The following is a 24,554-nucleotide window of genomic DNA, read 5'->3' on the forward strand; positions in this document are numbered from 1 at the left end:
GTAGACTCAACCTCATGAGTACAAATTCAACTTCAGACACTAGCTGTGTGACTTTGGCCAAGTCACTTAACTCTGTTTGCTTCAGTTTCCTCATCTGTAAAATGAATTGGAGAAGGAAACAGCTAACCACTCCAGGATCTTTGCCAAGAAGACCCCAAATGGGATCAGGAAGAATTGAACACAACCCAATAAATAGTCCAACCTCCTCATCTTATAAGTTGAAGGAAGAAGTCCGTTCTGTCATCTGTGCTCCAGGGTCAGTAACAGTCACTGCAGTTAATCTCTTCTTAGTGTTGCTTCTATTATTGTAGACACTGTGGATATCATTGTTCTGGTCCTGCTTCCATCACTCTGCATCAGTTCATATACGTCTTCATTTTACTGAGTACAAACTGGAGGGGCCAAGAGATTAAAGAGAATTACTCAAAAGACCCAGAGCTGGTTACAAGCAGAACCAGGAATAATAGACATATAAGTTAAATACATTTAAAGGTTCTAAAGGAAACTTCATATAGATAGTGCAGAACTTTCAGACTTCTGGAGGGAAACAAAAGTTAATTTTTAAGATAAAGGCACTGTGCAAGTGGTGGGCAGAGCTGGATATGTCCTGTCACAGACACTTGTTAGCTGAACAATTCTGGGGAAATCACAATTCTCGGAACCTTAGTTTTCTCAGGGTTACTCCTACTCGTACTTTCCTCAAAGTTATTGTGAGGAAAGTGCTTTACAAACCTTTCTTCCATTCACAGCAACTAACACCTTAATTCAAACTTGGTTACTTCTTACCTAGATCATTACTGCAAGAACCTCCAATAACTAGGATTCCCAGTAGGCAAGAGTACTGGACCTGGATTCAAGAAAACCCTAGTCCAAATCCTGTTAGGGACTGTTGTATGTGGGAGCACTGTAAACTGTCATCACCTGGTGTCCTTGAGTACCAGAGTCTTATCTTACTAAGTGCCACGGGAGTGGATTAGAAACTGGGAAGGTATTTAAGCACTGGTGTTTTGGTAAATAAATGGAGTACTTGTCTCCTGCCCCTCCAATGTTGTCTGAGGAAAGATTGAGGGGAGTCCAGAAGTGGAACTCAACATAAGAGTCCAGGAAAGGGACTCAATATATGATGTCCAACAGGGACTCAACAAAATCCCAACTTGGAAATATACTAGGCAAATCATTTAATCTTTTAGCCTCAGTTTCCCCATCTGTAAAATGAGGATAATAGCACCTGCTATACAGAATCGTGAGGATCCAATGAAATATGTCTATTGTGCTTAGAAAACTTAGTTATTATTACTATTATTATTATATATTTCAGCACTCAAATTCATCCTATATCTTGCTGCCAAATTAATTTTCCTTCAGAACAGAGGTGACATATGACTTCCCTACTTAACCAACCCAAGTTGACTTCCTCTTGCTTATGGGATAAAATATAAATGCTTCAACCCATCTTTTATGCTTCTTTGGACATTACTCCCTCTCCAACCAAAATATAATTTTCTCTGTTCTTCACATAAAAACTGTTCATTTACAATGCATTGTAAAGCCCCAGTGTTTACCTCAACTTCAGAAAATGTCTCTTTCTTCCTTTAAGCTGTGTCTGGAGTTAGCTGCTGCTCTCATTACCTTTCCTTCACTCTGCCTCACTCCCTTCATATGGGATGCTTAAGAACCCAGGCTGTCCTGGATTTCCAGTAGTCTGCAGGTATAATCAACTTCCACAGTAGATAGGTGGGTGCTAGCTTAATTTAAGTAAATTCTATTTATATTGTGGCCACCAAAATCTTAATCACAGAAGGTGAGAGCTACAAAAAAACAAAAACAAAAACTTAAAGACTATCTTATCCAGCTCTCTTCTTCATCCTCCAATCTAATCTTCCACCAGCTGGAAGGAAGGTGTTCTTGAATAGCTAGGCTATGGGTGCCACCTGCCAGAGAATTAGAAAAGCCTAGTAAGGAAGTATGGGTGGAGATGGGGAGAGTCCCAGAGGCACCTAGAAGTAACTTCCTGTTTTGTCTGGTAATCCTTTAGATTGACTTTAGGAATACTTAGTCTTCTGGTGCAAACTCCTGTAAATATCTTTCTACTTCCTCTGCCCTAGCTTCCACCCTGATCCTTTATTCTGGATTGGGGTTATGACTCACTGGGCAACCTTGATCTGAGCTCTCTGCTCTGCCACACAATTACCCAGGGTGTGGGCAAATCTTTCTCTTGGGTGTAGCCCTACCTAGGTAGATACCACCAAACCAGGAGGGCTTGCCCCATGGGATCAGAATAGTTCAGCTGAGTTATCAGTGGGGAAGTTTTTTTTTGGTCCCTCCTACTTCCCTTGAATATCTGTGCATAATAATAAACATGTCAGCTTAACTTTCCTGAGGACTTTATTTAATTTCCATATTAAATTGTTATTCTGAGCCTTCAATTCTGCCTATAGACTGAAAGCTCCTTGGAGTCAGTTGCCTTGACAGTACATGGAGCAGTAGAAACTTAATAAAAGCTTAGAAAAGATCCAGTTTAACAAGTATTGAAGGGCCTACCTGTGGTCTGACCTCTCCCTTAATATCTTAATATTTCAATGATCCATGATATCGTGTGAGTGATAGAAGTTTCCATTCCTTACTTCATGGATTGTCAGAGCTATCACTCTAGTGATGAGTTGTGGGTTTGGGTTTTGTCTTTTTTTTCCCCTAAATTTAAGTTGGTCAGTAACTCTGTAAGTATTTATTAATTGCTTAATGTAGGCTAGCACCATGGTGGACACTCAGGATACAAATACAAAGAATGAAAAGATCCATTGGTTTTTGGAGAATAGACAGACTCACCAGGCAGGAAGACCTAGCAGACCCTGTTCTTCTGACCCAGGGCTCAGATTTCTCTTCTTTTTCAGAGAGAAATGTAAATTCTATCCAACTCTGTCTTCCTCTTACTAGAATCCAATCCTAGGTTTTTTTGGCATGCCCCCCCCCTCAATCTCATTTGCATACCCTTCTTTAATCACCAGAGCCCATATATTATCTAGCAAATCTTCTTCTCTGAATGCTAGTACAGATAATGAATATTATCACCTTGCAAGCACCACAGCATTGTGGGGCATGTCAGTAATCTCTGCTACAAAGGAAGTCTGGAGCTGAAGGAATTCTGATCCCTAGAAATGCTAAAGCTAACTGAATTTCCACACCATGTCTAGAATAGATATGGGGAGACCCTGGAAGCAGGAGGCCACTAGGCTGCCTAATGTTTTGTGCCAATCTCTGGTAGGATCAAGCCTAAGAATGGTCACTGCATTTGTTACCCTGGTGAAATAGGTAGACACAGTCTCAAAAACCAGAACAAAGCAAAATATCTGAATGGGCACTTATTGTGTGTTGATAGGCCCCAGATTCCAGCAAGCAAACTGGAAAGTAGACATCTGTATGTGATAAAGCAATGAAGGCAGGCAGCAGCTGCCCTACCCACAGATGCTGGATCTGTCTTCAACCAAAGAGTGTCTTTATATTGCAGATGATTGAGCATAATTAGTGTAATGGCCCCTCTGGTGGCTTTTGTTTTTATTTTTCACTTTCATTTTTATTGATGAGTTTTGTCTTTTCATTATGAACATTTGCAGATTGTTCTTTCTCCAGGAGAGGTCTCTTGTAATAAAATAAAACTAATAACTCCATAATAAGCTCATTTGAAAGTACACTCAGCATTCCACATCGTGAGCACCACCACACCCACCTCACTATCTTAAAAAAAAATAACAGAAATCTATTTTCTTTCCCTCTAATCCCAGCCTCACCCTACTAGAATTTTTTTTTTTAAAAAAAAAGGAAAATAAAGACAAATTTGTTGTAACACAAAGATATAATCAAGCAAAACAAATTCTTCTGATGTCAATAAACAAGTGCCTTCTGAGGGCAATACAAAGATGAATGAGGTAGTGCTTATCCTCAAAAGACTTGCGCTCTACTATGGAAGCTACATGTACCCAAGTCCAAATGAAAGTTCTTGGAATTCTATAGAGTACATATTTTCTTAAATAGTTCTTGCTTTCAGGAGGGCTGACCTCAGATGCCTGATTCTCATTTGTGATGGAGGAATAGCCTCAATTGATAAAACTGAGTCATTAAAGATTAAAAGATAGAAAAAGACCATGGTCTTTACTCACTGTTTTCAAGAGGTCCTTCAACCATTAAACTCTTGTTCTCAATGATCATCTTTCTTCCTATACCCTGTTTCTTTCCCCCATGGTAGTTCACCTTAATTTCAACCAGCAAATATTTATCTGGTGATTACAATCCAATTAGGGAATCAAGACATTTAAAAAGATACCACATTATATGTTGGACTAATTTCTAAATATCTTAAGCACTAAGTACTACCAAATGACAAAGAAAGAGCCCTGAGATGGGCAGAGAAGGCTTCATAGAGATAGGATTTGAAATGGGCCAATGAAGATAAAATTGATTAGATGTCAGTATGGAGAAGGAAGGACACTTCAGAGTACACATTGCTGGTCCAGTTTTTAAGAACTCTAGGGTTAGCCCCTATCTCAATGAGACATTTGGAAATTTTGATATATAGGATTATGGGGCTTGATCTGTTATTTTGTCAGTTGAGGGATCCCAGATAAGGAAACTATAGTAATACAGGTCAGCAACTTTTGTATTACTGGTGATCATAGAGTGAGAGATAAAGTGACTTACCAAAAGTTACCTAGCTAATATGGATCAGAGGAAGCACTTTAATCCAGGTAATCCTGGCTGCAAAGCCATCTTTCTTTCCACTATATCACATTCAGATACCACTAATTTGAAATGTATTATTCTTCAGGCCAACTGGGTAGTATAGTAGATAGAAGGCCAGCCCTTGTAGTCAGGAAGACCTGAGTTCAAATCTTGGCCTCAGATACTTACTAGCTGTGTGACCCTGGACAAATCACTTAACTCCAATTGCCTCCCCCCCAAATGTTATTCTAATGACAATACCTGAGTTTGCTAAAGAATTCTCATGAATAACTTATTAGAGTAATAGAATACATTAATAGTATAGATAAGATTGTACTGTATTTGCCTATTCTTCATTTTTTATTTTTCTATACCTATCTGTGCCTCCACAACCCACTGAAGAAAAAGGGTTATAAACTTTGAACCCACTAACTTGAGTTTGAAAACTTGCCCTGATTATAGAATTTGCATTTGTGGGAATGGAGGTTGGGAGAAGTTGGGGAAAGACTTTCCTGTCTTTGACATCAGAGACAGAAAAATCAATCAGACACACCTGCTAGAGACAGTTAAGGAAACAGTTGAGGTAAAGCGACTTGCTGTCACACAATCACTAAGGGTCTGAGGCTAGATTTAAGACTTCTTGACTACAGAGCCTACCTACATAAATGTCAGATTTTATTAGAATATAGCAAAGGCCTATTGCTTTTAGGATCACTGACTGCTTTGCTGTTTTTGTGGAAAGCCCTGAATCTCTTTTTTTTTTAAGCAGAGAGTAGAGAATTTGTTTAATTTACTCAAGAAAATGCTACTTTCCAGTAATTATTGCTTATTTGCATATAAATTCATAGATGGAAATATGTAGACTTGATATTAATATGACCTGGACTTTCTAGTCAGTCAAGTTTGTTGAAATTTGACTGAATCGACCTTTGCTGTCCATCTTCAATATTTCAGAAAGTTTTTATGGCAGTTTTTGATATTATCAAGAAAAAAGACCTGCGTAATTTCTGTGTTCTGTTTTGTGACTAGCTAGCCTGAGAGATTGGGAGTTTTGAGTAAATGATGATCATTTGTAACCAAGTACGCAGGGACAAAGCTTATTGCTTTGAGGAAAAGAACAGGGCCTTCTGTCCTGACTGGAGCATAATTTGAAGCAATTTAGACTAGTTGAACTTTCCAGGGCTGAACTCCTAAGGGACCTCTAAGTGAAAGAATTAGGTGTCATGATAATGAGCCAATGTTTAGAGAGGGCTTATCTGGGGGAGCACAGACCTACAAGATATCCTCCCTATGATCCTGGCTCCAATGGGATGTGCCCACAGTGAAAACTGGGAATGATAGGAGGCTCTGATGTTAGTTATTTGAAAACATCATTTCACTTTCTCTTTCCCCAAAGGGAATCCTGACCTGGGAGGGGAGAAAGAACAATCTCTTTGTTCTGGAAGAGTCAACAGAGATTTAGGAAGGTCCTGAATGAGAAAGAACTGGAAAATTAGAGAAATTTAATCTGGGCTAAAACCAAAGCCCCATAATCCTTTGATATGTGGGAAGATTATTCAATCCATCCAATCCAAGAAACAATCTGCTACCAATGCCAGAATGTTATAGTGGACTTTGGGGGGGGGGGCAGCTGGGTATCACAGTGGATAGAGCACCAGCCCTGGAGTCAGGAGTACCTGAGTTCAAATGCAGCCTCAGACACTTAATAATTACCTAGCTGTGTGGCCTTGGGCAAGCCACTTAACCCCATCGCCTAGCCAAAAAAAAAAAAAAAAAAAAGATGAAGGGGGTTCTTGCTCCATCTTCTCTTGCCTCTGTGAGATCAGGTCCAACACTGAAAGAGAAAGAGAAGCAAGTGACTGAAGAACTCTCATTTAGGTATTTGGCACAAGATGGGAAGTGGAGGAGATGGAATTAACACAACTTAATAACTGATTAGATGAATGAATGAAGTGAGGGAAGAGGGATTCCAAGATTTTTAAAATAGCAGATGGAGTTAATGGTGGCACCAATGACAGCTAAAAAGAATAGAGTCAAAATGTCTGGCATTTTATTAGTATCTCTCTGTTCCCATGATCAATGAATGATACACCTTGGGTGAGTGTATTATACTATCATTAAACTCTTAGGATATCATATTTGGAAGGGACTGTAGAGGTCAACTAATCCAGCCCTATAATTTCCATAAATGAGGAAATCGAGGTCCAAACAGGGGGCATTTCTAGGCCAAGGCCAAGACAATCGGAATCCATGTCCTTAACTCTAGAAATGCATTCCTGACTTCCTCAGAATTTGCTTTTATTATATTATAACATTGTGGTAATAACTAAAAGGCTATGTAGAATTGGGAAGAACTGTGAACTCTTCAGTATTTTCTTGGTGTTCTCTTCATTGTAAAATTTGCTTCATGACTGAATCTATTTCCCTGAGAATGTATCTAGAGGGGAAGGGAACAGATTCAAATGCGTTTTTCTGCTGGAAATTTTTGTTTTCTGTATATAGTGATGAGTAAGTGGGAAAATGGGTTTGTTTTCTGAAAAACATTCAGAGTATATAAAGATAGCTGAATAGTTTATGTAGTACATCTTAGAATAATCACAAAAAGGACCCCCAGGGAATAAAATTATTCCAACTGGTATGTGAAACCAACTAACTAACAGTGATGGCAGGAACATTTGTAGCAGGCAATTTCCAGGCATCCTTTAATAGAGACAGCATAGCCTGTAAAGACTGTGAAATATCTTCTCTACTAGTATCTACTCCATCACATCCATGGAGAGGCAGGATTACACAGTAAATGCTGAGCTCAAAACCAGGAAAACCTGGGTTCTAGTCCCAACTGGGATACTTCCTGACTATGTGATCCTGGTTAGTCATTTCTCCTCAGTGCTCTAGGTCTGGCCTGAACTAGATTAAAATGTAAATTGGAAACTATTTAACAAGAAAACTAGAAACATAATAAACATAGTAGTTTGGATCTTTTTGTCTGGTTTAGTGGCACTTTGAATTTATCAATAGTGTTCTAGGCAATAAGACTATGAATTGAAGAGGAATTACCAACCTCCTTTGACCTATGGCAGTTGAAATCACAGATCCAGTTTCTCATTGCCCAATAGTCAGATCTGATTCTATCACTATCCTATTCAAAAACGATTCAGTCACTCCCTACTCTCCACAAGATAAAGGTCTAAACTACTTACCCTGACATTCAAGACCCTCTACAGTTTGGCTCTAATCTACTTTTTCATAACATGGCCTCTTATGTAGCCTCTTGCATGCTGAATAAACTCTTAACAAAATGGACTCACCAATCTCCCTCTACTTCTTTTTCAATTTCCTTGAATCAGGTACTATGTATTCTTCTTTATTTTGATTGTATGTCCCCCATTGCTTACAGCCTTGTCTTTCCTGTAGGTAGGTTCTGAGTCAATGTTAAATGAATAGAACTCTGGAAGCCTGGGGGCTGACCCCAATCCTGTATCCATGGAAAGGTCACTTTTTCTATCTTCAAAATAAGCATATTGGCAATGGAAGGTATTCCATTAGAATATTCTAGAGTTCTATAATGTGAAGCTGATATTTTGAGGGGGGTATGGAAGAATTAAAATCTAATTTGAGTAGTTATCCTATCTTAATACTCTACTAAAATTTCACTACTTGAAGTAATGTGGGAAGACCTATGTGATCTTAAGGAAAAAGTCCAACTTAGAACATCTCTCTCTGATGCTACTGTGTAACAGAATCCAAGTTAGCAGAAACCCCAGGGGCTATACATTCCAACTCACACATGAAAAAATCCAGAATTCCCATTAAACCATAGCCAAAAAATGGTTATCCAGTCTCTTGGAGACTTTCAAATTACTTCCTCAAGAGGCACCCATTCCACCTTTGGATGGCTCTAATTGTTAGGATGTCTTCTGCTATAACTTCATCTCTCTGCAACTTTTACCTGTTATTTTATGGAATAAAAATGAAATCCAATTAAAGCTGAGAATAATGGAAATAGATGGCAGAAAAGATACCAGCTGTGTCAAAAGTCAATATAATTTTTCAAATTCTGAAAGATCTCCAACAGAGCTCCCTTAAAGTCCAAGGCCTAGAGCTTGGTCATTTAACTAGTTAGCAAATATTTATAGATCTAAAGATCCCACAGTAGAGACTCTCTACTGGGCTCTAGAGAAAAGCCAATCATGACTGACCCAGTTAGTTTCTTTCTTCAATAGCACAGAAGGCTCTGTTGATGAATGAGGAGGCAGATGAGATTTTTTTTTTCTAGATTTCAGTAATGCTTTGAATCTTCTGTTATTTCTTTTTTTTTTTGACTAGTTCTGTAATTTCATTGGCATACTTCTACCAATTTAGGTTATCTCTTCTCTGAAACTTCTAGTCTTAGAAAGTCACCTCAATCACTGAGATTTTAAGTGACCTGGCCAGGGTCTCATGGCCCATCTGGGTCATAGGTAGAGTTTGAACACAGACCTTCATGTGTTTGAAGAAGGCTCTCTATCCACCATGATATTGATGTTGCTTCTTGCTGATTTTAGTTTAAACTTCTTTGAATACCCACTGTGTGCAGAGCAACTTCGTAGGCCATGGAGGAGACATAGTTTAAGAAAGATCTTTTCCCTTCTCTTTGGCTTTGCAGACTAGCTAGAAGGTATACTTAAATAACTATTCCCAAAGAAGGTCTCAGAAGTTTTGCCATCTGCTTTCCACCCGAGGGGTTAATATAAGTGAAACACTTTGAAAATAATAATGTATTATTTAAATGCTAGCTATTATTACAATTACTACTAAATTAAAGAGGTTAAATTATGGAAGTAAATTTTTTCTTTCATTTCAGTATAATTTTTTATTGCTATCTTCTTGTTTTTATATTTCATTCATTTCCTCAGCTATCTCTCCTCCCTCTATCCAGAAATCCATTTCATTTGAGAAAGATTTTAAAAAGAGAATAATATCATCTGTACCACATCCAGATTATGTCTAACACTGTATGCAATATTCCCTGGCCATAGGCTCCCTACCTCAAAGGAAGTACATTTTGTAACACATTTAGTTTTGTGAGTTTTAGTCTTTCTGATTATGTTGTTGTCATCATTGTGTATATTGTTTTCCTAGTTTTGCTTACTTCACTCTTCATCAGATTCTGTGTTTTCCCATTGGAAGGAAAGTTGGTGGGGCACAGTCAATAGCCATGTCAAAGGGTGGAATCTTGACCCTTGGCCTCTAGTCTAGTACATTTATACTTGGTTAGGAAAGGTGTTTTCCCAGGTTTGATTTTGGAAATCCCTCCAGGTGACTTGTGGACACAGCCCAGCACTGGAATATCAGTGTTCTTGAATGTACAAAGCAATTCTTTTCATTGAATATCCTATCAGTACTCAAAGTATGAAGTTTACAAAGATTTTATAGTATTTTAAAGTTAACCCAGCATTATATCTCATTTCATCTTCAAAACAACCCTGGGAGTTAGATGTTATTCTTATCCACATTTTATAGAAGAGTAAAACAAGACTGAGACTGAGACTGAAAAGGGTTAAATGCCTTTCCCAGGGTTGCACAGCTAGTCCCTGTCAAAGGTCAAGTCTTCCTGACTCCAGGTTTAGTGCTAGTGACAGTATTCACTCAAATCTATTAAAATCTCACTAATTGAAATAATGGAGAAAGGCCAGTAAGACTTTGTATGAAATCTAAGCTGGAGCATTTATCTCTTTGATGCTATTGCATCACAGAATCTGAACTGGAAGAGACCTCAGAGGTCAGGTGGTCCATCTCTAGACATGAAAATAACCCCCTCTGTAGCATACTCAAAAAGTATCCAACAGTCCATTAGTAGAGACCCACTAATCAAGTCATCAGGTTAACAAGAAAGTTATTAACAAGTTTTAAGCAGGCACTGTGACGAAACACTGAGTTTATCAAGACAAAAAATAGACCTTCTCAAAGAACTCACATATTTAAAAAAAAGTTAAATTCAATTTCATTTCTTTTTTCTCAACTTATCCCCTCTTAGAGAAAGGAAGAAAACAAAACTCACAAATCGTATTTATGTTTACAAACATAAATAGGCAAGCACAAAAATTTCCAACACTGACTTTATGTGTGTGTTTTTACATATATATATATATGTAACCATATATGTCTGTATGCATAAATGTGTGTGTTGTGTGTGTGTATATATATATATACAGAGATATGTCTCCGCACTCTTGAGTCTATCATCTCTATATCTGGAGGTGAATAGCATGTTTCATACTGAAGAGCTCCCATGTTCATATTCTAATAGGGGAGACACCATGTATAGCTAGATAAAAATAAGAAATATACTAGATAATTTGGAGTTAATCAGCGGGGGGTAGGCACTGGCAAGATTGGGGTTTAAGAAAAACTTCTTGGAGAAGGTGAGATTTGAACTGGGAATTGAAGGAAGACAAGAGGAAAGGAGAGGAGGGATGAAGAAGGAAAAGAATTCCAAGAATGGGACAGCCACCCAGGAATTAAGGTATAAATTTAGGAGATGGAGTATCTTTTTGGAGGAACAGCAAGGGTGCCAGAGTCCATGGAGAAGAATAAGGTGTAAGAAGGTTGGAAAGATAAGAACGGACATGGTTATGAAAGAGTTTAAATTTGACCCTGGAAGCAATAAGGAACCACAAGAATTTTATTATTTAGGGAAGTAACATGGTCAGACTTAGAATTAAAGAAGAGCAATTTGATAAGTGAGTAGATGATAGACTGAATGGGGCATGATTTGAGGCAAGGAGGCCAAGCATCAGACAATTACAGTAGTCCTGATGAAAGGGGATGAAGGCCTTTACCACAATGATGGCAATATCAGAGGAGAGTTGGTTTGATTGAGAGAGGTTATGAAGAGAGAATTGACAGGATCTTGATAACAAATTGGTCATAAGGGGTAAGAGAGAATAAAAAGTCAAGGATGATGTCCAGATTTCAAGTCTAGATGACCAACTCTGAACAATAATTGGAAAGTTAGGAAAAAAATGAGTTTATTAAAGACAACCCTACTTTTGGAGAGTTCTGTTTGGATTCTCCTCCTCCTCCTCCTCCTCCTTTCAAGTCAAACTCTCTTTATAGCTTTTGTTCCTCATTTAGCCTTGTATTCTCTTTGGAAAATGAAGTTTCATTGAGAAAGTATGCTTTGTCAACTTTAAAGCACTCCTTAAATGTTAGCTATTCTTTTTCTTATTCTTAATATTCTAAAATTTTTTATAGAGTGAATTATTTAAGATATTTTATTCTATAAATATCCTTTTTATGTATAATATTGATGGTAATGGTTATGGTTATGGTTATCTCATGGGATGTTTAGGAATTAAAGTTTTATAGTTAGTGTTTATAATATACATTAATTAAATCTAGTTTATGAAACATTGTAATCTAGCATAGATTTCAGGAGAATTGTAAATTCTCATTAATTTGCTTCTCCCCCCCCCTTCACAGTGTTAGGAAAATATAAACACTTTAAACAAATTTCATCACCTCCCTCCCACTTCCTGCTTCTCCCTGCCAAGGTGAACTTTAGGGTCCCATGGTATAGTTGTAAGCATCACTGGATTAGGCTTAAATCTTGACTCTATGAGTCACTACATCTCCCTGGGAGTGAATTTCCTCATCTATAAAATAAAGATTAGATTCTAAGGTACTTTTTTGGGGAATCTTAAATTTCTAAGCCCTCCCTTTTAGGGGTATGAAGGACTCCAAAAAGTGCTAGAAGATTTCTTTTGGAGGGGAGTCTTGGACTCAGCTATCATTCTGTTCCCATTTCTACCTTTTAGCCTCTCTGGCTTCCTTCAAGGCTCACCCCAAAGCCCACCTTCTATGGGAGGACTTTCCCTTTTCTCCTAGCTACTAATGCTTCCCCTTTTGGACTCCTTTCCATTTCCTCTGTAGCTTTATGTATGTATTTACTTATTAACATACTGTCTCCTCCATTAGAATTTAAAGGTTTTGAGGGATGTTTTTTGCCTTTATTTGAATCACTTGACTTATCCCAGGGTCTGAAACGTAATAATTATTTACATGCTTGTTGGCTGACTGATGATTTGGGTACCTTCCTTCCTAATTGGGGAAAGGTAAGGGGAGGCAGTTAGAAAAAACAATGGATAGAGTTCAGGGACTAGAGACAAGAATTCCTGGGTTCAAATCCAACCTCAGACTCTTACTTAGCTATGTGACCCTGGGAAGTCATTAACTCTGCCTTGGTTTCCTCATCTGTAAAATGAGTTGGTGAAGGAAATGGCAAACCCCTTCAGTATCTTTAGCAAGAAAACCTCAAATGGGAGTCAGATACTACTGAAATGACTGAACATCAAATTCCTAAGGGGGATGGATGTTAGTCTAGATGATCTCTAAAGTCCTTTTCTATTTCAAGTTCAGGGATAAGAAATGAAGAACAAGTGCAGAAAAAAGTACAAAAAACTGTTTGCCCCATGTACAAAGTCCTTCTAACTACATTCACAAACAAGAACATTAGTGCCTGTCATGCAATTCCATTTAATGAGTCAATTATTCTATACTGGCCATGTGAAAGATATAAAAATGGAAAACAATACTATAAGCTTCTTAGAAGCAAGGACTGTCTCATGCAGGATAAACATATAATCAATAAAATGAAAGGCAGGATATACAAAGGAGAAGGCCAAACAAGATGTTACCAGAAATGTAATGGTTCCTTATGGAGGTGAACACCTATAATCCTTGTTACTGTGGGAAGGTGGGACTGGCCAATCACCTGAGGTCAGGAGTTCTATATGGTACATTCAGGGAATGGGAAAGAGGGGTATTAGTTTACTTAAGAAGGGGCAAATTGAACCAGGTTAGACAAATGGAGTAGGTTAAATTAAGTTTCTGTACCAATTAGCACTGGACTTGAAACCTTGAGTGAGGTACTTCAGCCTGGGTGAGATAAGGAGAGGAAGGAAGGGAAGGGAATTGGGAAGGGAAAGATAAAAGGAAGGAAGAGAGGCAAGGGAGGGGAAGGAAGAGAGGAAAGGGAAGAAGAGAGGAGGGAAGAAGGAAGGAATGGAGTTGAAAGGAGGAAGTAAGAGAGATGGAAGGAGGAGAGGAAGTGGAGGGAGGGAGGAAAAGAAGAAAAGAAAGAATTATAGAAGAAGAGGAGAGGGAGAGAGAAAGGAAATGTTGGGGTGGTGGGATGAAAAATCAGGCAAGGCTTCATGGAAGCTGCAGTTCCTGAGATGATCTTGAAGAAAAAATCCAAGTGGAGATGTGGGAGGGAATGCATTCCAAGCACAGGAAGAGTCTGAGTTAATGCCTAAGAGTAATAAAAAATTGTATGCTATTTGGGAATAACTGGTCCAGCTTGGTTGAAGCATAGCATGTAAAAAAAAAGTGAATACTGTAACTCAAGAAGTTGTGTTTCAAGAAGTGAACTACTGGAGGATTTTGAGCATACTCTATGTCTGGAATAGCTTGACCACTCTCCTAAACTAATCTTTACTAGTAACTTCCAAATCTTAAGTTTTCTGATATACAATCAAGCTTGAATTGCATCCTAGTACCACCAATTTTGAGCTCTAAAGGACCTTACAATCCATCTAGTTCAACTCTTCATATTACAGATAAAGTCCATAAAGGTCACACAAATAGAAAGTGACAGAGACAGGCTCTCCATGGTATGTAATATAGAACTCAAAGTTTGAGTTTCTCCAAATTTGAAAGGAAAGAAGTCCCCCTCAGAGTTCACAAAATTTATTTTGTATAGAAATTATCTCAGTGGAAATAAATAGGACAAAGAAGAAAAAGACTGGGAATAGAGTAGGGGTGAGGGTGGGGCTACAATCAAAGAATGAATGAAAGACTTGAATCTTCCACCTAGGCTGTGATGTGCCATGGAACAGAGAACTTGGATAGCATATCCTTAGCAGTGCTTATCAGCACAGGCAAAGTGAACAATGCTGAGACCTTGGGTTTTGGTGAAACTATGTGTGTTGATAAAACTGGGTTTTTAAGGCTGAAATTTCAGAGAAACACGTGATAGCCCAGGAGGTTGGTGAATGGAAAGTGTCTGCAGATTATCATTAGGAAGATAGCAGAGAATCTCTGGTTCCTACAACTGGCCCGTAGAGATGTTTATCTCTTGTCCCCATGTACAGCAGGAGTTCTCCCCACCCCAAAGACCCAGAAAATAATGTCAACACACACACACACACACACACACACAAAGGAACTTTCCAAATAGTACCTTAACTCTTCCCTTAAAGGGATACCAACCAAGACAGTCCTCCATGCTGTATTCCACAGCAGAGCACCCTCCCAGCCTTGTTGCAAATCAGTTCCATGCAATTGGTTCCATGTACTCATTTTAATATCAGGTAAGACTTGGCATCCTAAGGGAAGGAGATCACCAAATCACATGACATATAAGAAAATAAAAACTATTTAACGGTTCTCTATGATACAATCTCTTCCATCAATACATTGAGTAGAGAGGTGAGGATAATAATTTATTTAGCTGTAAAATATCTTAAGTGTTGCCTGGTACAGAAGTGGTTGAAAACCATTGCACTATGAGGTATTTGGAACAATATAAGACTCTTCCTTGAAGAAAATAAGTGCATCAGGAATAGGAGCAGAAGAAGTGGGAATAGACAAGAAAGAAATCATAGAATCATATATTTAGAGCTCAAAGGATTCTTGGATGGCACATGCAAATGCCTCATTTTACAAATGAGGAAACTGAGGTCTAAAGAGACTAAATGATTTTCCCTTATGAAATGATTGAGCTTCATATGCTTACAAGGGGCACTGGTAGAATTCAAACTCCAAATTCTTTACTCTTTTCACTATACCACAAAAGACTGGTCTTGTTTTTATCTAAGATAACCTTAGGATTATTGTAGCTGTGGTCTAAGCCCCTGGAGAGACCCTGCTGAGTAGCCAGGCATCCTGAGAATGTGCTTGGTTTGTTTTAGGGATTGTAACTGGTTCTGTTGGCCTGCTTGATCGTTGTTTGCATCTTTTGTCCCTTTCCCCACTGTCTCCCTGCAGATGCTTACTCGGGGTCTTCAGGTGAAAATGGTGGCAAGTCAGAGTCTGTGGCCAATCTCCAACCTCAGTCTTCCTTAAACTCCATCCAGAGCTCTCCAGGTCCCAAACGTTCCACCAACACCCTCAAGAAATGGCTGACCAGTCCTGTGCGCAGGCTTAACAGCGGCAAAGCTGAGAGCAACATCAAAAAACAAAAGAAAGTACGAGATGGTCGGAAAAGTTTTGATCTGGGCTCCCCCAAGACTGGCGATGAAACCACCCCACAGGGGGACAGTGCTGATGAGGTACTTATCTTGTCGGTCCTAAGATCCTCCAGGAAAATGACTCCCTGATGGGGAAGGGAGTGAGATGGATTGTGGGTCTTTCTTGGTCAAACCTTCATTCCTCTTTTACCATCTCTTTCATGAATTTTTCAGGTGCTTGGCCAGTTTCAACACCTCCTCTGTAACCTTCTCCTTTGGGTTAAGAAAATCCAAATCTTTCAGATTTTCTGAAAGTCCTAATTATTATACTTAGCATTCACTAAAAGGGGAATCATGTATACCTGAAGGACTAAGCAGACAGAGACTTACTAAAACTGAAATTGAACTAGAAGAGAAAGCCACCATTTAATCTGATGTCCTTCTCATCTAGAATACAGCTAAACAACCTCCAGTCATCTAGAGTAAGGCTGAAACAGTTGGTTATATTTACCAAGGCATAAGGAATACACAATGACTTTTTTAGAGAGCAGGAGAGATAGAATAAATTCAGGTAGTACCTCAATTTTCAACTGTTCCTGTAGTTTATATTTTACAAAATATCAGACCAAGGATACTCTGTTCAGATAAAGTTGTGGGCATCATGGCACAGTAGAAAGGCTAAGGAAGTGTGAATTCGGAAGTGTGGAGACAGAAGGCTTGGATTCAAGTTCCGTTTCTAACACTTAAGCACTTCTGTGATATTGGTAAAGTCACTTAACTTCCCTAAATCTCAGTTTCCTCATTGGTAAAAACAGAGTATGTGTGTGTGTGGTGGGGGTGGGGGGTGGGGGTTGCAAGGGTTGTGTCTTACTAGGTGACCTTAATGACCCTTCTACTTGTATAGAGAAATTAGATAGTTTAGTATTTACTATGTACTAGGCTTTGTACTAAGCTCTAGATGCATGCTACTATGATTCCATGATTAATGGCATTTTCTTGGTTGTAGAAGAGCAAGAAAGGTTGGGGTGAAGATGAGCCAGATGAAGAGTCCCATACACCACTTCCTCCTCCAATGAAAATCTTTGACAATGACCCCACACAGGATGAAATGGTAGGTTCTCTTGACTACCTCCATGCATGATGGAGCAGTTTCCTTTGTGATGTTTGCTTGTAGCATCTTTTTCCCACCTTTAAGTGTAAACTGTGACCATTCTAGGTCCTGCCCATGATAGGATCAGGTTATACATGTATTGGTTGTAGGCTTGGTTGTAGTCTCTTGGCTAACGAAGTAAGAGAGCACTGAGTTGACATCCCATGGTGTGTATTCTTCAGATAAATCTTTATCATCTTTTTCTGTAACCAAAGGGTGATATTTCTAGATGTCAGCAACAGCAACTGAAATTAAAACGAACCCTCTCAAGCAGAGGTATCAAATTTGAGGCCCAAATGTGGTACGCAAACTCTTGAATATGGCCCAAACCAGATTAAAATATAGTTACTATCTAATTTCAATGTGTTGATGTATTAATAAAAAAAGAAATATATAAACATGTGTGATTTTCTAGGTCAATATGTAGCCCACAAGGGTTCTTATAAATGATTGGGTAGCCACATTTCTATTTGAATTTGACACCACTGCTCTGGAGCATTAAACTCCAAGGAAAGCCAAGTTGGGATGCACATGGCCTTGCACAACCTAGAAGTAGCTAATTATATTTCATTCCATGATGGTCTATTTCCTAGTCCAAACCCTAAGTTCTCTTTTCAAGAAGATGTGGTGGGGTTAGAGAGGGTAGTTAATAAAAGGACCAGAATTTAAGAATATCTCAAAGGATCAAAGAGTATTAATTAATGTAGTGCTTTTAAAAAAATTCACAAGGCAAATAAAATAAAGATTATAGAATCAATATTTTAATTTCAAAATAAAATAATGACATCTACTTGTTAATTGTATTTCAAGTAGGTTTACACACATAGAAGAAATTATAGTGAATATGTAATATAGCGAACATGTCAAAGTTAATCATTTTTTTAATTTCTTCATCAATTAACATACCAGATCCTTCTAGTATTAAGCCAAGGATGCATTAGGATAGTGATGTTGATTCAAAAATGGAAAATTTTAATATTTTAAAGAAGAATTCCCCCTCTCCCCAAGAATCTTCATTTTTGCATAATTAATGAGCCCATTCAGATAACAAAGTCTTAATGATAGCAGATAGGTCAGCGTCTACTTTTCGGGCTCCTCTTTGCATCAAGTGACTTAGCCATTTCCAGTTGCTGAGACTTGAGGTGGCTGGAAGTACAGGTTCATTAGAATCCACTTAGCCTCTGGGTAACTTGACTTGTTTTTCTCATTGCTTGTTCTTTTACTTAATAGCTTCAAGTTATAGTTGCTACATTGATTTTTTTTATGTGTCTCTCAATTATTATAATCAGGCTTCTAGAACCCTGACTTCTGGGAGAGAAGCATTGGGTCCTAGGGGACCCTGAAATAGGATACTGACACTTGATTTTTGCTTTTTTGGGGTTTTTTACTTTCATTTCATTGTTTCACTGTTATACAACTTTATTTGCTCTGCCATTGTTCTTGGTTCTCCTTGTACCCCAGACATCCTATCTTCATGACTACTTGGTAGCTTCCCACCTTTACTGGGGCTATGTCTTAGAAGGAAACCCCTCAGTCAGGCACTTGGACCTAGTTCAAATGAATCATCTTGGGTTTATTAACAAACATCTTTTGGGTTTCCATCCTTGCTTTGATTTTTTTTTCTGTCTGTCATCTAAGTTTATCTGTGTTATTTTCCATTGCTCAAATAGAAGCCCCCTAGTCACCCTTGTTCTAAACAGGGGGAACCATGTTCCAGGTAATGCACAAGTGTTTCTCTACTCAGGAATTATCTGACCAAGGATTAAGGGGTGGTGGGGATAAAATGTATGTGATGGAGATTAAAGTGATACCTGATTTCCCCATCCTCAGGCAAAAATATTTCTTTTTTTGCTCTATTCCTTGAACTCCCACTGACATGACTTGCTTTGCTCTGACCTTTCCAAAGACTGGTCCTTGTAAAATGTTCTATAAACAGTAATAGATAGTATCAGCATTAATGTCCCATTATCTTCCACCCCAGACATCTCTCTGCAATTAGCTACCAGCTTGCATAAGAGACCTAAAGTTCACTGGCCTAAACTCTTTCTGATTTCCTCTTTGGGACAAAAGGATGTTTTGTTTCTAGGTAATATTTGACCAGGAACTGAAATTCTATCCTTCCCTTCAACCCTAATGAAAAAAATTTGGGTGACTCCTTTCTAAGAGGGTAACATGGGCTCCAGGCATCCACAGGTTTTAGGGTCTTCTGACATTTTTAGTTTCATTTTGGGGGGGAAAAAGATGAAAAATGGAGTAGTTTTAGGTGGTATAGGCCTCAGGATCATTCTAAATAAAGTGTAAGAAATACACACACACACATACACACACACACACACACACACACACACACACACACACACACACACACCAGTTAATTCTCTCTTCTCAAACATAAATAGAAATAAGATAAAAAGCATATGTTCTCCCTCAGTGAGAGCAGGAGTCCCTTAGGATAGTGAGTTTCTCCAGACTACTGAAATAATAACCAGATACAACAGATTTCTTTGCATGTGTTTATTTTTTATTTTAAAAGATATTTTATTGATGTCTTTTGTTTTAAAATACTTTCCCCCAATATATCCCTCCCTCCTTCCCCACCACCCTTCAAAAATAAAGAATAAAAGAGGAAAATAAAGACATTTTAACAAAACCAACCATCAACTATATCCAATAATATCTGTAATATTCCACTCTGTTTCCCCACCTTAGTGAAAAAGATGATGAAGATACATTTTCTTTTCTTTTCTTTTTGGTTTTTACAAGGCAATGGGGTTAAGTGTCTTGCCTAAGGTCACACAGTTAGCTTATTAAGTGTCTGAGGTTGGATTTGAACTCAGATCCTCCTGTCTCCAGCACCACCTAGCTGCTCCAAAGGTACATTTTTTTTAAACATAGCAATGATTTTGTGCTACCCTTTCCTGTAGCTGAGGAATGAGGTGGTCATGAGCTCAGCTTGCCTGCCACAATCAAACATTCCTCACTCCACCCCCCAATAGGTGTTGCTACCTTCCTTTATTCTCCCTGGGGGCCCTGGGAGATATCTGGCATAGGAAAAGATGCACTGCTAATAAAAGTTAGACTTTGGGACAGCTAGATGGTGCAGTGGATAGAGCAGCAGTCCTGGAGTCAGGAGGATCTGAGTTCAAATTTGATCTCAGACACAATGCCTAGCTGTGTGACCTTGGACAAGTCACTTAACCCCATTGCCTTGCCAACCCCCCCCCCAAAAAAAGTCAGACTTTTCTTCTCAAAGCTCAAACTTAATGAATAGATGCCACCTTAGTTTTCTTCCCACTCCTACCCCCTTCAGAACTGAATGTCAGAGAGATGTATTGGGGATGTGATAAAAAGGCCTCCAAGTTTTATGCTTTTGAAAATAAAAATAGGGAATGCAGATCTCCAAAGTCTGACAGATAAGTCAGCTGGGGACAAATGGAACTTGGGAGCTAGGAAAACAGACCCCAGTTCTGCCAGATGATAATTGATTTCTGCTTGTGCAACATCCCAGCTCACTCTGGGACTGTGTTTGCACACAGAACACTTTGCAAGGTACTTCTCTCCAGGCAAACCCTAGGTGCTTTTCATGTTACTGGAGATTGCTGCAAAAAGGGCCTGAGGATTTTCCTGCATTCCTTCCTTTTCTGCTCCCTCTACCCCCAACCTTTTCTTCACTTCCACAGAACTAAACAGTCAATAAGTCTGGGTTGCTAGAATTGTTTTTCCTTCTCATCCTTGTTTCCCCTTTTGTTGCTACCACCCTAATTCAGCCTCAGGTCACCTCTCACCTAGACTCCTTTGATCCCTTCCTGCATCTTCGCTGCCAACCCCTCCCATACATTTGAAACTCTACTTCTAGATTCATTTTTATGAGAAAAAAAAACAGCTAAGTTCTGCTTCGCTCATATTAGTCCCCTGAAGAGAAAATTTTACTGACTCCAGTTGCATGAGAAAGTTCAAGCTACCGAACATGATTGTTAAGGCTGTCATTCCATGGTCTGGTCCACAGTCTGGTTTTATCTCCATTTCCAAGCTCATTTCCTCTTCTGTCCCTGTGTGAGCCCTCAAATGTCGCCAGGAAGAAAACTTACTTTCCCAAGTACATAGCTTGTACTTTTTTACCCAATGAAGCCCAGTTCTAGGTATTGAAAAACAGAAGCATAGCTATGTCCTCTTTCATTCAAATGTACAGGATTTGTTGATGAGGGCAGCAGGGCACAATGGATACAGAGAACAGAGCCAGGAAGGCCTGGATTTACATCTGGCCAAACTCCCAGAGTTCTAAGAAACACCTGTAAGAGTTATGTGTCATAGAGGGGCTGCCATGAACTAGTAGAGGGATTTTCTTCATCTTGGGGTTCCCCATCCCAATTTACTCACTATATCTTTTTACTATTTTGCAGTATGTCTAGACCAATCTGTATCATATTATGCCTTCCATAGAGAGCCACTAATATAATTTCTTCTCTGTCTGGAAGCCAATAAGAAGACAGGAATTTTAGCCATCACCCTCTATGGAGGGACAGTGGGAACAAAAGACAGAGGAGGGAGGTAGATGGCATCCATGATTTAGTTCCACCAATGTCTATCTCTGATTGTTTAGTGTAGTCCATCAGATCAGATGTTAGGTCTAGATCTGAAAGAAACTTCAGTGGTCATCTATCCCAAACCCTTCATTTGACAGAGCAGGAAACTCAGGCCAAGATTATCAGATGTCACATAGAGAGTAAGTATCCAAAGTGAGATTTGAATACAGGTCCTATGACTTCAGAATTGGTGTTCCTTTCCCTGCCTCAGATCAGGGTGAATGCAGCCCCAGAATTCCAGGCTGCTGAGGCAATGGGGACAAAATTCCTGTTGCTCTTTTCTCCCTGCAATCACAGGGTTTATTGCCCACCAAAGGAGTTCAGCTCCTAGTGACAGGCAGTAGGAGCCACCCTCCTTTATTTCCGGTATAACTCACCTCCCCTTACTCCTGCTGGAGCCCTGTTTTGGGGATGGAGAGGAGATTCTATTCCTTGCTTTCTTTTTTTGCTGTTGCTGATTGACTGAGGAAGCTGCTGTCAAACTCCCCTGACCTATGAATTGGGCAGAGACCTATTCCCATGCTGTGCTATGTGGTCTGTATGTGGCTTGCTCTTTTCTCCCCTGTCCCTTTCCCTTCCAAAGTGCAGCCCTACCCCTTCCTTCTTAATTGCTCTTCCTCGTTTCTTGCTAATTTGCTTTTCCTTTGCCACCCACTGTCTTGCAGTCCTCCTCTTTGCTAGCTGCCCGGCAGGGCTCTGCTGATGTGCCCACTGCTGCGGACCTTGTCAGTGCAATAGAAAAATTGGTCAAAAGTAAACTGGTAAGTGGGGGAGTCCTGGAATCAGAGCTGAAAGGGGTGTGTGTGTGTATGTATGTGTGTGTGTGTGTATGCATGTATGCATGCACACAGAGTGTATGTGTGTGTCTTCCTCTCCCTTTCCTCCTCTCCTCTAATCCCTTGGCCTCTTTCCCCCTCTCCATCTCTCTTCCTCTCATCCCCTTCCTTTGCTTCTCTCCAGTTCTTCCCCCATTCCTTCCTCCCCTCCCCTTTCATCTCTAGCCCCCCCATCCTCTCTCTCTCTCCCTCTCTTCTCCTCCTTCATTATTTTCCTATCTCTACCCTTTCCCCCCCCTTCCCTTTCTCCAACTTTCCTCTCCTTATCACTCTCTCCCCACTTCCTTCTCTATATCTCTACTCTCCCCACCCCACCCCCTCTAGGATTCCTTCATTGTCTCCTGTTTACCTTTGTCCCTCTCTATTGTTCCACTAGTGTCATCCCTGGATCCCCAGCCCCTTAGCTCCAACAAACTGACTAGATTCTGGAGCCATCTTTCTTCTTTCCTCTTCTTTGTTTCTTCTTCTCCTACTCCCCCTCTTTCTCCTCCACTCCACCCCTCCCGTCCCTTTCTCTCTCTCTCTCTCTCTCTCTCTCTCTCTCTCTCTCTCTCTCTCTCTCTCTCCTCTGACTGGGGGATAGAACAGATTAATGATGAAAAATATCACAGGGGACATAACTCTCTGCAAGTGGGTTCTTCTGAAGCTTTGAGAAGTCTCTTTGGATGGGCTTGGAGCACTGCTGATAAGGCCAGGGCTCTAGGTTTGATTCCTGCCAGGGCCAGTTAACATCACTTGGTTTTGTTCTGGAACCACAGGCTGCTTTCCAGCCCGGACTGGGACGCCTCACAAATGGAAGCAGTTGGTGACAAAAAGGAATAGGCCAGTGTCTGTGGGGGTGGCTCAGTGGAGATACAGCTCTACTACTGGAAAAATAAGTCCAAGTATGTGGCACTGATGATCTGTCAGTAATATCATTTCTTTGTGCAAAAGACAGTGTAATAGGGAGAAGGGACAACAGTGTAAAAGGGCTCATGACATTTGAGCATCTGCCCATGGAATGGTGCTGACCAAGGGCTTAGAACATTCACCTGAACTTAGTTCTAGCCCCATAAAGTGTTCCTTCTTCATTTTCCTCTAAACATGCTTTCCAATATATTGTAGATATATTTAAAAAATGACAAATGAATATCACTGAGACTATTCCCTTCTTCCTTTCCCCACCTCCTATTTGAAAGTCCTAAGAGTAAGATGCTGCTTAGCTCTAAAATAGAGTTATTTCCTTGGGAGGTAGTGGGCTCCAAATGGAACCTGAATGATCTTCTCCTGGTGGCTCCTCAAATCCTCTCAAAGACTTTCCATTTTCCTGCCAACCTTCTGTTTTTAAGCAGGAGCTAGGGACTGCTCTGAGTACAAAATTCGCTTCTTCTCAAAAGGAGTCATTGCTGACTTCTCCCCATCCTTCCTTTCTCTTCCATGAATACCTAGAATGCTTTCCTTTCCATATTTCATATGACAAGGAGTCATGAATGACCTAGTAACATCTCTTCTAATGGCTCTGTTGAATTACTGCTTTGATTTTTCTAAGCTTTCACAGGAACTTGTCAACTACAAATAGACTGCAAGCTTCCTGAGGGAGCGCTATGTATTAAACATCTCTGCCTCTCCCAGAGCACCTATAAACCATCTTGCTGGTGCTAGGCATTCAACAAATATGATTTGTTCAAAATCTGCTTGCCTATTTTGATCTGTTGCTGATGTTTGTCCAGCTGAACGTTTCCAGAGGGGGCTCTCTTTCTTCTAAGCTTACTAGTACACTTATTAAGCATGTGATTGGACTATTTCAGGAATCCATTCTTACCCAGCTCCTAGAAAAGGAAGGAGGTTGGAGCTATGTTGATGAGGAGAGTAGCCCCGGCTCATCTCCAGTGAGTTCTCCAGGATAGAGACTACAAAATCCTGCCATCATCAAATCTTTATGAACAGCAAAATGCTTTCTTCTTTGATTTTAGGGAATTATTCACCATACTGTGTATGGGAAATTGTATTCCCAATGATTGGCATGGTGCCTGGCAAATGGCAAATACTTTATAAATGCCTTTTTGTTCAGTTGTTCCTT

At 39.6% G+C, this 24,554-nt stretch overlaps 1 protein-coding gene across 12 annotated transcripts in view; it reads left to right on the plus strand.

The window, feature by feature from the left end:
• The window catches only part of KALRN (kalirin RhoGEF kinase), a 1,044,937-nt gene that overhangs the window by 901,656 nt on the left and 118,727 nt on the right, over positions 1 to 24,554 (plus strand). For 7 of the 12 annotated variants that reach the window (XM_074214684.1, XM_074214682.1, XM_074214681.1 and 4 more), the window contains 3 exons: positions 15,745 to 16,028; positions 16,933 to 17,037; positions 22,325 to 22,420. In XM_074214684.1, the coding sequence (XP_074070785.1) occupies positions 15,745 to 16,028; positions 16,933 to 17,037; positions 22,325 to 22,420 (485 nt within the window). The remainder of the gene's footprint in view (positions 1 to 15,744; positions 16,029 to 16,932; positions 17,038 to 22,324; positions 22,421 to 24,554) is intronic. The other 5 variants (XM_074214683.1, XM_074214690.1, XM_074214686.1 and 2 more) reach the window with 3 other exon arrangements.

Source organism: Macrotis lagotis, chromosome 1 (assembly GCF_037893015.1).
Source record: "Macrotis lagotis isolate mMagLag1 chromosome 1, bilby.v1.9.chrom.fasta, whole genome shotgun sequence".
Taxonomy (NCBI): domain Eukaryota; kingdom Metazoa; phylum Chordata; class Mammalia; order Peramelemorphia; family Peramelidae; genus Macrotis; species Macrotis lagotis.